Source organism: Pelodiscus sinensis, chromosome 6 (assembly GCF_049634645.1).
Source record: "Pelodiscus sinensis isolate JC-2024 chromosome 6, ASM4963464v1, whole genome shotgun sequence".
Classification (NCBI taxonomy): Eukaryota; Metazoa; Chordata; order Testudines; family Trionychidae; genus Pelodiscus; species Pelodiscus sinensis.
This window is the reverse complement of record NC_134716.1, coordinates 66969087-66985709: the sequence shown is the minus strand read 5'-3', so window position 1 is coordinate 66985709 and position 16623 is coordinate 66969087. Positions and strand designations below refer to the sequence as shown.

Genomic DNA, 16623 nt, shown 5'->3' with positions numbered 1-16623 from the left:
TGATTGATATTTTTTTTATTTTGTATCTGTGTACAGCTATATAGTTAAATCATTTGATGTTACAAATTTTAAGATTCTGGATGCAATTTTGCCATTGACTTAAATAGGGCCAGTGGGAATTCTGTCACTAACTTCAATGACTCTATGATTTTACCCTTTGCATATTCAGTGAAAAGTGTAAAAAGACATGGTGTGAACATGTTAATTATGGCAATATTAATTATGGCAACATTGGCATGTGTGGTAGAAAATAGTTAAAGTAGCAAATTCTTGTTCTGGGTGTATAAAAACAGTATTTTTATGGTTTAAGAACCTTTATATGTCACTAAACTTCATGGATATAATTAACACTATTATACCTAGAATAATTTAAGCATTTTGCATTCTTGATTTACTTAATGGATATCTGTGTCCAAATATTACAGAGTGGGTAGCTAACTTATATAGAGCTAACTTAACTTTACTTGTAGAATGAAGGCTCAAAGAAAATTTCGCATAAAAATGATAGTGATGAGGAGTCACATGCTTCTAAAAGGGATGAAACGGATCGATCAGTAGTGATGGTCAAGCCAGTAGTGTCAGACCCAATTCACATACACAGAAAGTCTCCCCTTCCGAGATCCAGGAAGATTGGTTCTGTTGAAGTAAGTGTTTTGGTGCATGTCTACTGAAATGTATTTTTTATTTACTTCTAACAAAAAAGCAGACTATTCTGTTTTTGATTACACAAAAACAGAATGGTGTCATTTCTCTCAAAGTGATGCTTTTATTCCATGTGAAATTCTCCATGACAATGGTTGTCTGAAAGGAGTTTCAGAAACAGCAGATGATTATTTGACCATATAAATTCTTCTTTTCCTTAGTATTTCAAATCTTATTATATAACTCTTATGCTATGAAAATGAATACACACTTCTTTTTAGTCTCAACTCCTTTTCCAAGCTGACTAACATACATTGCTTGCGTATTCATTCTCACAAGACTGCGCTAATGGAAACAAAACAAACATTGAGCTTTTTCATTTGTGGGGATTGAGAGGAGTGGGGAGGAGGGAGAAGAGAGGTGACCGTAAGAAAATGTCGCCATCTACAATTAACTTTCAAAGGGAGTAACTGATTCCACTGGCACAGTGATTGAAGGGAAAGGAGCAAATTGGTAGCATGCTTTGAGGCAGGGGTCAGCAGCTTTTCCGAAGTGGTATGCCAAGATTTAACCCTCCTACGTGGGCCGTGCTGCTCTCTCCACCATGCGCCCCACTTAGGCTCTGCTCCAGCATTTCCTGTGGGAAGGAGAAGAGCAGTATGTGCACTTCCCTGGAAGTTGGATGCGGTATGGCGTCTCAGGGGTTCCTCTCTGCTCCCCACAGACGCCCAGGAAGCTGGCTCTGGCTCCAATCTTATGGGGGCACAATGCTGGATAGCCCTCCACCATGCGCCCTGCTTTGGCTCCACTCTGGCTTTTCTTGTGGGGAAGGGAGGAGCAATTGGATGCGGTGTGGCACCTCTGGACTTCCCCACCCTGCAGGAAGCCTGCACTGGCTCCAATCTTATGGATAACCACCACAGGCTGGGGTCAGGGTGGCTCAGGGGGAGGTCAGGGAAATGGGCAAGGCAGGGGTGGGTGGGTGACCCCAAGAGTGTACAACTCTGCTGGGGGGCAGGGTCCCGTAGGGGTCCGGTTCATGGTGCCCTCACCTTCCTGGTAAGGACCCAGGTGCCCAGGATCTAACGTGGCTTTGGGGTAGAGGACCCATCCCACACTTTTTCCTCTCCCCTTAGCCGCCACTGCCCAGCTCTGGAGCCGCAGCCCGGGCAGCACTTGCCCTCTAATGGGGGCCCAGCGGTGGTTGGCAGTGTGGGCGTCTGGGCACGAGTTCAGCCCCGTCTTTCGCCCACTTGCCTGGGGCACTGTGAAGCAGAAACGAAGGCAAATGGAGTGGGGAGCACCAAGGTTGCAGGGCTGGGGCTGCGCAACAGGGCAGACAGCAGCATGCTGAAGAAGTAGGGGGCAGGATTCCCAGGCAAAGGTGGTGGAATGCAGCTTTGCACCTTCCTCCAAAGCAGAAAAACAGCACCCCAGAGTGAGTTCCCTCCTTCCCATGGCCATCACACCTCAACCCAGCTCCAGCCAGCCCCAGGCAGCCAGCTCAGGGGTGTCCCTCTTCCTCAGGAAGCCTAGCAGCCCCAGCTTCTGGAGCAGCCCTGCTCCTTCATGTGGGCTGACCGCCCACGGAGCAGCCTTAGCCCCCGAAGCCTGCCGGTTGGACCACATGGCTGCTACAGAGCAGGAACCAGGGCCATGGTGAGGCTGCCCCATCAGGGACAGCTTCACTCTGACTTGGCTCAAACTGTGGCACATGGGGCAGCCACCCATCATGCACCAGTCACTCAGGCTGGGCTGCGTGCCACTCAAAATTGGCTCGCGTGCCACTTTTGGCATGCGTGCCTTACGTTGCGACCCTGCTTATAGGGGTAGGGAATTTTTTTTCCAGAGTCTTCAGATAAGTGATCTAAGATTCCTTGAGATCCTTGTGTAGACCCATAACACCAAGATTTTGAGCATCTATTATAAAAGACGCTGCGCTAATATTGCAATAGTGGGCCAAGTCAGTGATGTGTCACTGAATGCCATTAATTTGGTTAAACAGTAAAGACTCTGTTGGTGCACATAAGTATCTCTGACACTGAGGGTAGATTTCTTCTAAAAATACCACAGTGGCATAGCTGCACCAGTATAGTTGCACCATTGTACTAGTGAAGATGTTATGATCATAAGAGATGAACTACTCCTGACAGTGTGGTTAAATCACCACTGCAAAAGGGAATAGCAGTGTTATTAAAGCAAGCCCTCCAGTCGACATAGTGCTGTTGTATACATGCATTGCTCAAAGGTGAAGATTTTTCACACACTTGAGTGATATGGTTGTACCAATGTAAATTTATACTGTAGACCTGACCTGAAACTAAAACATAAGATACATAATTTACTATGTTATTCGCAGTTGCTTAAAACCTCAAAGAAATGTTTGCTCCTTCCCTGAATATTTGACTCAGGAATAGGTTTCTTATTTAGATAGAGTACCACAGTAGTAAGAATTCCAAGTAACTTGATTACATCAGTGTGCATAGAATAATATGAATGATTTTCTTTTGTTATGTTCTCTATATAATATGAATGAAAAGAGAAGTGATATTTGTGACTGAATTGCAGAGTTGCATTTCCTTTTTACCACAAGCAATGTTCAAGCCCAGAGTAATCTCAATGTTTTTGGAAGTGGCTTTCACTCTGATCATGCAAGTTCCCTCCCTAGAAAGGAGTTCACATGCACAGTTTTTTATAGTATTTCAAAACTTTAACCATTTTCATTTTTTGTAAATTTTCAGAAGCTGCTTTCAAGAGGTATTATTGATATACATTGCTAAACTTTGACTTTCAGCAGGTAAAACATTCTAGTAGAATCTGTTCCAGCATCCAGCTTTTATGGACCTTCTAAATTTTTACTTCCTATTGAGTAATAGACTTTCCTTTTGCTCAGATAGCTGTGAAACTTTGTGTGAAAAAGGTAAATGGGAAGAGCTAATATATTTGTCTGCCACACTCAAATCTCCAAAAAAGTCTCTGAAGAATTTTAACCAATTGGTATCTAAAAGTGTAGTTAGACTTGATCTTAAAAGAAATAATTCTAAGACAATTTTAAAATAACTCTTTCCACTCCAGTCCATTCATTTAAAGGGGCATTGTCAGGTAAATTAGGGGAAAAAAATTAAAACATTTATCATCTCTAATAAAATTCAGATTTTAAATTTTTCTTGATTATAGTCTTCAGCAGTGTCTAATATATATATGACAGTAATGTACTAGTAGTGCATAGAGACCAGAGATGAAGTTAACTTGTCTAATTTCCTTGAGTTTACAAATAAATAGAAAAGCTAAAGAATATAAATTGTGAGAAAAAATTACATTTCTGAACAGTTCAGTGCTGTTTAGTCTAGATGGTATTATCACAAGTAGAATAATAGGGCTTTTTTAAGCCTGACATTGTCCCTTGAAATCTTTCTACTCTTCGGCACCTGAAGTTTCTTCATGCTTTAAGATTAAGAAATCTTTCTTGCCACCACTAGAGGGCCAGGAAAGTAATCTCCATTCCATTCCAAAATCTTCTGGCTCTTTGCAGTAAGTGGTAGTACTTTTAAATGAAAAAAATATATATGTTAAATAACTGATAGAAAAAAACTTACCGTACATTGAAGGGGGGGAAAACTATTAAACAGTATGTTCAGAGTAACAAAAGTGTTTTGTTACCATTGTTTTTTAAAAGCTGTGGACCAGTTACTGACTACCATTGTTCTTCTGTCTTGCCAGTGGTAAAATTTTTGTCCACGGGAAACTTGGTGAAAATAGTGTAATAAAAGATGTATTTTAAATGTTACTCACTGCAAATTACTGTTTAACAGTTTTAAAGCTATATATAAAAGAGTGCAAACAAACTGTATTTTTTCACTGGCTCTATGGAATCTAACTTTGCATGCTTTGCTGTTTTTTTGCCCCCTTTCTCACTTCCAGGAAGAGAGCCCCCTGAGTGTGTCTAGCCCAGAGTGTATTGGTACTTGGCTGCATTACACCAGTGGTGTGGGTACTGGGCGTCGAAGACGCAGATCAGGGGAACAAATCACTTCTTCCCCTGTCTCCCCTAAATCATTGGCTTTCACATCCAGTATTTTTGGCTCATGGCAACAGGTTTTTAAACTTTACTTCATTAAACATTATTATGCATTCCAAGCAGCAACCAACTGTCTTTAAGGACATCTAATCCCTTGTTATGGATTACATTCCAAGTAAATTCTTACACTTGTCATTAAAATGTACTTTTGAAATACTAGTAACTTCTAAGAATGGGGGAGGAAGGGGGAGAAAAGCCAATGCATGGGTTTTTGTTTTTGTTTTTTTTCCAGAATGTTCACTGAATGCATTAGATATTTCCACAATGAATTGGATTTTTTACAGGAATTGTAAACATTAACATGCTAGAAAAGGCATAGTCTACAGTCTAAAGAAAATGACTTCAGCTTTGGCTTAGTTGTCCTTTAAGACTTTAAAAACAGCATTGCTTAATTTGGTGGTAGGTAAATTGAAACTTTTTAAAGTAAATGACAGATTATGCCACTTAAAATAATTGATGTGGGGATCAGATATTTAACTATTTACAACTTGTTTTGTATAGAACATATTATCAGTGGCCTGGTATTAACTGAGCAGGAAACAAACTCTAGCACTAACCATTCTTGCCTTCACTCCTGTGTCTGGAGGTATCTAATTAAAAAAACAAACACAGTACTTCATCCATTGGATTGCACAATATTTTGAAGTTTTTTAATCTAAATATTGGGAAAAGAGCAGGACAAATGACAAAATATCAAGAAAGGTCTAAAGATTGCCCAATTCAAAATATTGTCTCTACATAAGACACAATGGATGGTGTTCTGTTAACCATGCCCCTTTCTTTTCAAAGAGTTTCAATAATTTCCATTATCTTTTTGGAAATTTAAGGAACTTGCACATAGTAAAGGAGTGTATTTATTTAAAAGCAGTGAGCATTTGAAGGCTATGCTGATAGAGCCTGTGCATGGTTCAGTGATTGTATGGTGACTTCAACAGCTTGTCTGTCTTTCCTTCTCCTTCTCCTCCCTTCCCCCTCCCCCCCTTCAATACAGGAGAAGTTTAGGAGTGTGTATTTGGTAAAATAAAGTAAAATCTGTGTTTTCATCTTTGTCTTGATCTGTGTTCTTTTTAATTCTGAATGCCCGCTTTGCACCACCTCATTGCAAGGACTTCATATGTGAAATGGACTCCCTTCAGAGGGGGGATATTGCATGATCTTTCATATTTCTTTTTTGTATTTCTACTAACATTTATCATACAGCTTATTAACACTTGTCGGTCTGGAGCAGGCCAGTATATCAAGTTAATGGACACTCCATGCTACTGTTCTGTTTTTTCTTATTTTTCTGTTTTCCATGTGCAGGTCCTTTCAGACAGCAATAGCAATTTACGAACACCAAGAACTATTTTGGAACAAAAGCAGAGTGCTTTAGGTATGTACATGCAATTGAAGTTTTGGTTTTAAGTATGATTTTGGAGATTTTAAAATCTTGTATGAACAGGACCAAGTAATATTTTGACTATAATAGTACAATAAAACTCCAGTTGTTCCACATCCAGTGGTCTGGCACTCCTGAGAGTCTGGCACCACCTGGAACCTGGAAGTGCTCCAGGCAGCCAGACAATGGGAGCTGCTCTGCCCCGGGCTTCCCTGAGTCAGCAGCTGGTCAGTTTCAGCAGCGGCTGATTTGGGGACGTCTGGGGCAGTGAAGCTGGGGTGCTGCCGGGTTTGTCCCGCAGCGCTGCCCCACTGTCTCCCCCACCCCAACCCCCTCATAGCCCCCCCTTCCGATAGTCCGGCATATCTGATAATCCAGCACCCCCTGGGTCCTAAAGGTGCAGGATTATCGGAAGTTTACTGCATCTGCTAATTCATTGGGACAGTATAACCCACTGAATTGAGCAATATTTCAGCTGCAAAAGTTCTTTTAACAGAAACTGGATCTAAAGGAACAGAAACAGTTCAGGCTGTTCACCTATTCTTTACTATAAGCCAAATAAAGTATTCAGGGTTATTTGTAATGTAACTATATAGATAACTGATGTTAATATTTTTGCAGAATTCTTTGCAAACAAAAGATCCAATATGGAAACTGTTAAAAACACTTCTCAAGTGATGATACATATCTTCTGGTGTGGGCAGTTGAGAGACAAACTGAAGAGAGATTATTGGGTTCAACTTCCTACCCTTTTAAAAAAAGGGGGGGGAACTTCCAACCTCTTGTCCTTCACTAAGAAACTTTAGTTTCTAACGAGTGACTGAGGTTTTTATACCTCCCTATCTCTCTCCCACCCTCAAATATCTCTATCAATAATTCATTTTAACTGTGCATCATAAATTCTCTGTTTTAATTCAGGAAATGTTCTTCTGTTACCATAGAACAGGTATTATTTTTTATAGTTAATATGTGTTACATAGCAAATCTTGTGCTGCAAGTTAATTGTATCTTTTTCTGTATTTGAAAAAAAAAACACCTTGTTTTCAGAAATAACTCTGAACTCATTAAACAAAACACAGATACTTTGCATTGTGAGTTAGATTTAAAAGTTCCTCTATCTTTCCAGTTAAGGCTTTGCACTTCTTTGTATGTTTGATCATTATGATAGTCTTAAGCTTGTTAATTTTCCTAGTAAAATATATACACGTGGTGGTCTTGACACTGAAATCAAAATTTCTAACATGTTTGCTAAAATTATACTAACGTTCTTTGATATGACATAATATAGTTTATAGAAGCTGTTAACTTCAATTATGCACACAAATTTATTACTTTGGTAAAAAGGCTTTTGCCACAGAGCAGGCACCAGTTTATATTTGCCGTGATTTATCACATGTGCTAGTAATGTTTCCCACTGCCGGAAGGATATAGATCACTGGTAGAGTGGCTGTTTTTAAATATATTTCCATATATATGAAATATGAACATAGAAATCTGAACTGGGCCTCCAAGTAATAATATTGGCTTTGAAGAAGAATAATGAAGATTAAAGGAAAATACAAATTCTAGACAGTAATTTCTTAATTTGGATGTAATTTTCAGAGTTTGGTGGACTGTGTAAACAGAAAATGTCTTTAGACTTAAGTATATGAAAGGTATTTCATCAGTTACTTGTTAAAACACTTCTAATGGTAAGATTGTTTATGATTGGATAATAAAAGTATACAGGTTTTTAGATGGAGGTCTACTTAATATAAAGGTCTTCTCTAGGAAAGAAGTGAAGCTAAACATCATGAAACTTCTGCTTTAAATTGCTATGGTTGTCTGTAACAGTAGCTGAAACGCTGGTACAAGAATGGATAATTTGGTTAACTTGTTTAATTATTAAATCATGAGTGATGAATAGTGAACTTTTTCTATGGAAAATCTGGGGAAAATGTGTGAGTGCTTAGATTTACAGACTGCCATTTCAAGGGGGGAAATTTCCAAGAAAGCAATTAGCAAGATTTGCCAGGTAAAATTTGTTTTGGAACTGCAGAGTTGAAAACACATAACTTTCATATGTTTTTTTAAATTTACGTTGATGCTAACTGGTAACTTTTCTTTACCAAACCTGACAACAGGAAATGAGGTCCTTTTGTTTAAGTCCAGTCCCCTTTAGTCCCATGTAGCAGAGGGTGGTCTGAGATGTGTAGAAGCACAGTAAACTATAATAGTTACAACTTACAAGTACCACTGTGACATTACAAGCATATTGTGAACCTGTCCAAGGCACTGCCAAAGGCTGCCTTTTGTGTGGTAAGAGCCGTGTGCTTGCATGCTGCATGCATCCCCAATATGAATGGAAGAGCACCTGGTTGTTGTATGTATTTTCTCTAACTTCCATTAGGGTCTCACTGTGCTGGCCTGTTTAGCACCTCAGTACTCGGGGGTTCTTCAAGCGCACCTAACCTACAGGATTATGCTCGTACTCAACGTAAAAAGCTGACTTCTTCTGGCTGCATAGATGGTATGTGCACACACTTTCAGATGCACACACAAACCCATGTGCACATATTGAAGTTGTAAAGATGAACCCTAGGCTGCTGATTCAGTGGAATCATAGGCTCCTTTGCCATAGCATTAATTGTATGACTTTCTACTGCGTCTTTTGCCTTGGTTATATTGTTTAATGACACAGTTAACCCTTGTTCCTGGTTTCTCTGTTTAATATACTGTGTATACACAAGCTCAGATACATAATATTCATTGAAAAATATTCAGCATTAGAGTGTAAGAACAGGAAAGAGCAGAAAATATAGTTGGAAGTGCTCGTCACTTAAACCTGTGATTTTGATAATTATGTTTTGACATTGAATTAAGGTGTGCTGTATTGCATGCAGTATTTAGAAGGCACCAAAAAGAAAAGACCAGATTAATATTAGTTAGTAAAATTTTAGGATTCTTTTTGTTTGGTGGGGAGGCTGGATGGATTTGAATAGAGCAGTGGTTGGTTTTAGACTTCACATACTGCTTGGGTGGAACAGCTTTCACAGCAGGTTTCAGCATTTATAGAAAATGTGCTAATGTACTTTTTTAACACAGCGGTCAAGCAGTATTAATGCAGTTTTTCCCAAAAATCACTCTTCTTGATGTTCACCTTTAACCAGATATAACTTTGTTTGTCAAAATCACCAACTCATCCTGCTTTACTTTCATACACTTCATTAAACACCTTACGGATTTCAACAAGCCACATTTTTTTTTTTTACTTTTAATCTCTGTTTGGCCCCTGGCCCTTTCCTCTGGTCCTTTCTGCATGTCACTTAATTCTAACCTGTTGAACTTTATTTCTTCTTTCCTTTTTTGAAATGTGTCCCTCTTTTGGTGGTAGTTACAAATTTCAGGTACCTGTTTTTCTCTTTCTCAGACACCACACGTGGTTCTGCTGTTAAAAGATTTTCTATCTCATTTGCTCGACACCCAACCAATGGTATGTTTTGCTTTTATTTAAAAAAAAAAATACTTCCTTGCTTCATCCCTTAATTTCATTTTATTTCAAACATGGGGTGTACGGTTTCATCCAATCATCTGTCCTTCCTAACTTCAGCACAGTTCCAAACATACTCATAATCACTAAATACATTGATATAGTCTTAAATACTTCCTTTATTATTCGTTTATATAAATATGATTTCAAAATTCTCTCAGAAAATCTTGTGAAAATGGAAATATTGCTTATAATCTTGAATTCCATAAGAAATTGCATTCTTTTCAATGTCTCAGTTTATCAGACTGTGTGTAGTATATAATAAAAACAGAAACTTTTCTGATCTCAAATGGCATATGCTTCTCAATAGCTTAACATTCCACTTCTTCCTCTTCCTGCTTCGGAGCCCACGGTTTCCCTGAGCCTTCTGAATCTAGATAAAAATCACTGTAATTGACCACTACTGTATGCTTACCATCTTCTTGAAGTGTCATTAGATGTAAAGAGAATCTTCGAATCCATTTCAGCTATCTGCCAATTTTGATGATTGAACAGAAAAATTGCTACTTAACCTTGCCATACTTAATGATCAATATGTTCATCACTTATGCCAGTTACTTAAATACTTCACTAATTAAGAGTTGCCTTTGTCTTCCATTGACCTCTTGAAATCTGTGGTCTACCATATTTTAATGAAGTCTCGCTTAATTCATGCAAGTTGAAAGTATGAAATGTTACTCGTGACTTTCTAGCTCACTACATATGCCCTTTTCATAGAAACTGATTTCAATCTTCAGCATTTATCACATCTTAGTATAGATTTTTTTTTTCCAGATTTCTTAATTGCCATTCAAAAAATTGTGAACTTCCACTCACTGACACAATACAGTGGCAGGGTAATACCGTCTTGCCATTAAACTGAAGTGGAAATAGCCATAAAGATCTATGCTATTGCTCTCTAACAAATGTTTCATTTGCACAATAGTCCAAGTTAAAAAAATAGCTCTTACTTTGTTTTATTTCTGAATAATTAAGTCATGAGGCATATTTTAAATATTAAATCCATTTGGATTTTGACAATTTTTGTACGGCTGTGGCTTCCTGAAAAAGTGTTTAGTATAAAACTGTTAGAATCACCACCAAACCTGCATTATCTACATTTATTAAAAAATTTTAAAAGGGCTGTCTTCAGTATCCTCCTTGGAAATGAGAAAGGTGGGCCTTATACTATATAAAATCAACTCAGATAATCTAAACAAAAGAACAGATGCTGTATTTAAAAACTCAGTATTGGCGAAACATTTGGAAATTGGAAAATTAGAATTAAATTCACAGTGTAGAATCTGTGTAAGAATTTCAACAAAATGGCTAGTGCTAAAGGAGACAGCCACATTTATTGTAATTGGATACTTTTTAAATAAAAATCTGACTATTTAAACGTTACTTCTCACATTGTGTTCTGATTCATTTAATATACATATTTTTCCACATACCTTTTATAAGTTAATGCATGCCATATTTGCTCCTGTGAAGCCTTAAATGCATTCCCTGAAGTGTTCCAGGTTTCCAAGTGTTCTCTACCAACTTTTTAAGCATATGATGTTGTCTGTTTTCTGGATTTGATTCTCCCTTTTATTCTTATTTTTATAACTTTTGTGTTGTCGTTACAACCTCTAACCCATTTCACAGACACTCTCCACCTCTCTAACCCCCTTCATCTTTAGTTCAAGGAACACACTGAATCAAGTAATCTTCTGACAGTGCTTTACCTTATTTTCTGGGCCTCTGTGCAGAACATCCACACCTCTTTAGGTGCTGGTCCATTTCCTCTGTGGAATTTCTAGGCTCCAGTGGTATGTTTCTCTAAATGTAAGACAGAAGGATGGCTTTTTAAATTGCTGCGTTAACCCTTTCATTGTCTTGCATTTTAAAGGGATCAAGAGTGAATACAATGAAAACCAAAGGGCACTTGGTTTGCAGGCATATATATATTATTTAAATGGATATATACCATCAGGCATTTTTGGCTAAAAATTGTTATATAAAGATAACCTATCGAAAGGACATAGGTAGGCAGGCTTCTATGGTGTTTTTTAAAAAGTATTTATGGATAGAGGCAATTTCAAAAAGGAAACAGAAATAGTTAGAGAATTTAAAAGTCTTGAAATTCCCTTGGATTTTGTATAACAGCTGTTACTGTAGTAATAATAATCATTAATAGACATTGAAACCTAGGCTTGTTTTATTGTATATAAAGCATGCATCCTCATCTAACCTGTCCCAGTAAGTTGGTGCTTAGAATAAAATGTAAATATTTTGGAAACCTCTTGTGATGGTAACACTTCCATTTGGTTAAAATGAAATATTGGGGAACATTGTAATGCAAAGAAAGGGTTTGCGCTTTGCATGCATGCATAGTGTTTTTAGTTTCTTAACACTTATGCCAAACACTTTTATTTTAGTGCTTATACTGCAGCTTAACTACTGTCATACTAAAGAAAGTGTACATGAAGTGTTGTGGTGGTTTGTTTTGCATATGTCAACTGAGTTTCTAAAAACATACAACATCATAACTGTTATAGTGTAAGTGAAGCTGATTTAAGTACCTTTGAGCAGCTTGCATAGCAGAATTGGCACTCACCTGACTCCAAGGTTGGGTCCAAATACGAATGCAAAAGCTTTTGAGTTGAAATTTTGTAGAATTATTTTCTATATAAATGATTAGTAGTATTTTTTTAGGAAGGGAGTTCACGTATTGGTAACTTTGCAAAAAATTTACCTTGAACTGAAATTTTAGACATTATTGGTATTTTCATTGAAATAAACATCTTAAGAAATATACTAATTTATAATTACTATAATATACTATAATTTCTCAGTTCAATACCGTAAATTGAATGTTGCAGCTGTATATGGAATGCTAATGTGGACTAGTGTCTCCTCTTTTGAAATGCTGTAGGATGCAGGTTTCATTGAACCCTGTCAAGCTTACATCAGTTTACAGAACTGCACTATTAAGCATAGAGATATAGTTTAATGCTTTTATTTACTATCTATAATAATAGAAATGTGCATGATTGGTTTATGAAATGTCAATATGACTTAATATTGAAAAACAAAGTTAAGATCATTTCTTCAATTTTGAATTGGTATAGTTTACAGTTCTAAATAGTAAAGTTTCAAGTGCTAGAAATCATTGTTTAGTAAAGGTAGGTGTAAATCTGAGTTATAAAATTAAAATATAGTCTCCAGGTACAAAAGTCCTTTTGTAGTCTTCGTGGACAGTAAGGAGGAAACATAAAGGAAAGTCTTGTTCCTGGAATACTTGAGACTAGAGAGTATATGCTACAACAGTGGTTCCTAACCTTTTTGATACCAGGGACCGGAAAACCCATTCACAAACTTTTGGCAGATTGGTAAAATTTTATTTGCACATTGGCACATTCATTATGCAAATTAATATATACATACATACATATGCAAATAAAACATTACTAGTGCACCAAAAGCCCAGCCCCCAGAGCCCTCAGTGCCAGCTCTAACCCCTATTATCCCCCCGCCCCAGCCACTGACCTGAGTCCCCTGCGTCCAAACCCCCCAATGCCATCCAATCCCCCCATCCCAAAAACTTAAGTACCAGCCCCGTGCCCCTCAGAGCTCCCCATCACCAGACCCACCAACCCAAGTACCAGCCTCCTGTTTCCAGAGCCCCACTGCACCTGGCCTCCCCAGAACCTCCCCCAGGCCAATCCCCAATATTAGCCCTGTCCTCAGAGCCCCTCAGTGCCAGCCCTGCCCCCATAGCGCCTCTCCCTCCACCTCCCCACACTACTAGCTCATCCTCCCAGAGCCCCCTATCATTAGCCCTCTCCTTGGAGCTCCACCACCCTCATCTAGCACTGTGCTGCTGCCTGTGCCACTGCAGCTCTGGGGGGTCAAGACTGGAATACACACCGTCCAGTGTCCTGCCCCGATTTCTCAGCCAACCAGTGCCAGGCAGAGGCAGGGTCTCCTCCGGCTGCAGAAGAGCGCTTCCCTGTGAGGTGGAAGGGCCACGGCACATGGCGTGGTGTCTCCTCCCATTTGCAGAAGAGCGCTTTCCTGCGTTTTGAGAGGGTCATGTGGAGCTGCTCCGAAGGGCTTTCCTGCCACACAGGGAAGCGCTCTTCTGAAGCCAAGGAAAGACCCTGTCCCTACCTGGAGCTGGTTGGCTGACAGGCGGAGCAGGACATGTCTCTCCCAACAGCTACAGCAAGAGCAGTGTACCCCAGCCCTGGCCCCAAGAGCCACCGAGGTCCGGCAGTCAGAGGTGTGCGCCCTAGTGCACTACAAGATGTTGCCTGGTAGGAGTGCCATTGTTTTCTTGTTCTCTCTTAGATCAACTCATTAAAAATGTTCACAGCGTGAATATGCTTCTACTCCATTTTTAATGAATTAGTTACCAATATACAATTATGAATGAAACAAAAACAAGTAGAAGTACTGACCTTTCTTGCCCTTTTTAATGATTTGTTGTTTGTCCCGTATGCTAGTTATACTTCATGTACCAAGCAAAGATTTGAGCAGAGATGTATTTTGTACACTGATTTATGTGTACATTGATTTTGTAGTATGTAGCACTCTGTCTTAAGCTTAGTGTATGAGATCTGACGTACCTTGTTCTAACTCCATATTGCATAGAATTGTACATTATGACTTCAGAGGTATTGTATGTTTGCATGTGTTGATATTAGACATCTACTTTATATTAATTGTATGCTGTTTTCTCTGTCTGTACAACAATTCCATTCTGATTTTATTTCTAATCCCTGGAAATCCTCTCTTTATTTTTGTAGGTTTTGAACTATATTCTATGGTGCCTTCAATCTGTCCTCTAGAAACCCTGCACAACTCCCTGTCTTTAAAGCAGGTGGATGAATTTCTTGCCTCCATTGCTGCTTCCTCAAGTGACAACCTACTGGAGATGTCTGCTGCTTTTTGTTGTAATTATTTTTTTTTTTACTGTAAGCTATAAACATTGATGATGATACTTGATCTATAGACCATTTGTCAAAATGAATGGACTGTAAAGATTATCAGTTTTTGGACAACTAACATAGTGAACATCAGTATAAAAGGGGTTATGAGGCTAAAATAGGGAAAGAATAAATTAAGGAAGACATTTGATTTGGCTAAGTAATTAAGTCAACAGGTCCTGATGAAATATATCCTAGACTACTTGAGGAAATGGTTTAAGAGATCTCTGAGGCATAAGCGATTCTCTTTCAGAACTCATGGAGGACAGAAGAAATCCCAGAGGTCCAGAAAAGGGCAAACATAGTGATGGCCTATAAAAAGGGGAATAAAGAAAACCCAGGGAATTATAAACCTGTCACCTTAACTTTGGTGCCCAGAAAGGTAACGGAGCAAATAATCTAACAACTACTTTCTGGGCATCTGCAAGAAAATAAACTGATAAGTAACATTCCAAATGGATTTGTCAAGAACAGCAGGGTAATAAAGCTTATGAATACGGTGAAGCAGTAGATGTTGAGAATGTGCACGATTAAGTTACTTGGGAGGAGTGGAAGTGGCAGTAGAAAGGAGAGGGCCATGTGGGCTTGCGAGCATGGAGTCAGCAGCCTCACGCAGGGCAGAGCGGGGGAAGTGGCAGTAGGGGTCTCTTGGCTCCCAGAGCATACAGGCTCGTGGGCTGAGAGTAGGGAGTCTCGTGTGGCTGCTGACACTCAGTCTGCAAGGTGGCTGCGGTGTCCCCTCCATCCTGCTGCCAACTCCTGGCCCTGTGCTGGTTAGGAACCGGAAGCCCAGCATGGGTTAGAGACAGCCAGTCTGGCCCAGAAGGGAGCCACTCCAATCCAGCTGGCTGGAACAACCCTTCCCCACTTGCCCCTGTTTAATTAGTTAACCAGTTAATGTTTCACCAATTAACTAATTAAATGAGATTTTACATTCCTAGTAGATGTGCTATATCTTGACTTTAAGGCTTTTGTTACTGGCTCACATGATCTTCTTTTAAACAAACTAGTAAAATATAGCCTTGACCAGTGTGGTCAATTATTATTTTTAGTCAAAGCCCACATTTCTTATTTAGGGTATAGTCAAAGTCCAGACTCCAGAGAAAATAATAATAATAATAATAAATTGTAATGAGTAAATAGTAAGATATGGAGCCATTTAAAAGCATCTGGCAGTCTGAATTTAGCCGGTGGTCCAACTACTGACTACTCTTGACCACTAGAGGAACCTATTCTTTGATATGGTAAGGGAGGTAAACAACTGATTGGAAACTCTTACTCAGAAGTAATTGTGGTTCACAGTCAAGCTGGAAAAGTATACTTAGTGGTTCCCAAAGAGATCTGTCCTGTTGTGGTTCTTGTCAGTATCTTCATAAATGGCTTGGATAATGGCATAGAAAGTATACTTTTTAAGTTTGTGGACAATTCCAAGATGTGAGGTATTGCAAGCAGCATGGATGACAGGATTAGAATTAAAAATTATCTTGACAAACTGGAGAAATGCCCTGATATACATAAGATGAAATTCTGTAAGGACAAATGTAAAGTACAGGTTGAACCCCTCTAGTCCGGCACCTTGAAATCTGACAGATTTTGAACCACAGAATTTTCCAGGCCAGAGGAGTTCAATATTGTCTGGCAACATTACCAATACTTCCACAGCTCACAGGGCATTTAGGGGTAAATTAGAGCTAAATAACAGCACAGAACATTGACAGGTAGGACTTGTGGCTATAAACAAACTTTATGGGACCGTGGAATACTTGGTCACACCCATGAAAGTTGGACATATGGCTAACTAAAATCATTCTGGATGATGGCTATTTCTGGACTAGAGTACAAATTGAACCTCTCTCAAGTGAGACTCTCTGGTCCGGCAACATTCCTGGTTCAGAAGGACCATGGATGTTCCAGGACCAGACAGTCTCATGGAGGGCTGGTAACCCTGCAGTGAAACCAGGAGCCCAGCAGCAGGGCTGCTGCCCAATGGCACCAGTGAAGGGGGCACTCGGTGGGGTTGCCCAGCGGTGGGGCTGGAATC

General features: G+C 39.2%; 1 protein-coding gene across 15 annotated transcripts in view; it reads left to right on the top strand.

The window, feature by feature from the left end:
• PPIP5K2 (diphosphoinositol pentakisphosphate kinase 2) overlaps window positions 1-16623 on the top strand; it is an 87182-nt gene that overhangs the window by 55734 nt on the left and 14825 nt on the right. For 5 of the 15 annotated variants that reach the window (XM_075932058.1, XM_075932056.1, XM_025181257.2 and 2 more), the window contains exons 24-29: window positions 471-644; window positions 4564-4737; window positions 6023-6092; window positions 8488-8607; window positions 9508-9570; window positions 14403-14570. In XM_075932058.1, the coding sequence (XP_075788173.1) occupies window positions 471-644; window positions 4564-4737; window positions 6023-6092; window positions 8488-8607; window positions 9508-9570; window positions 14403-14570 (769 nt within the window). The other 10 variants (XM_006116128.3, XM_025181263.2, XM_025181261.2 and 7 more) reach the window with 10 other exon arrangements.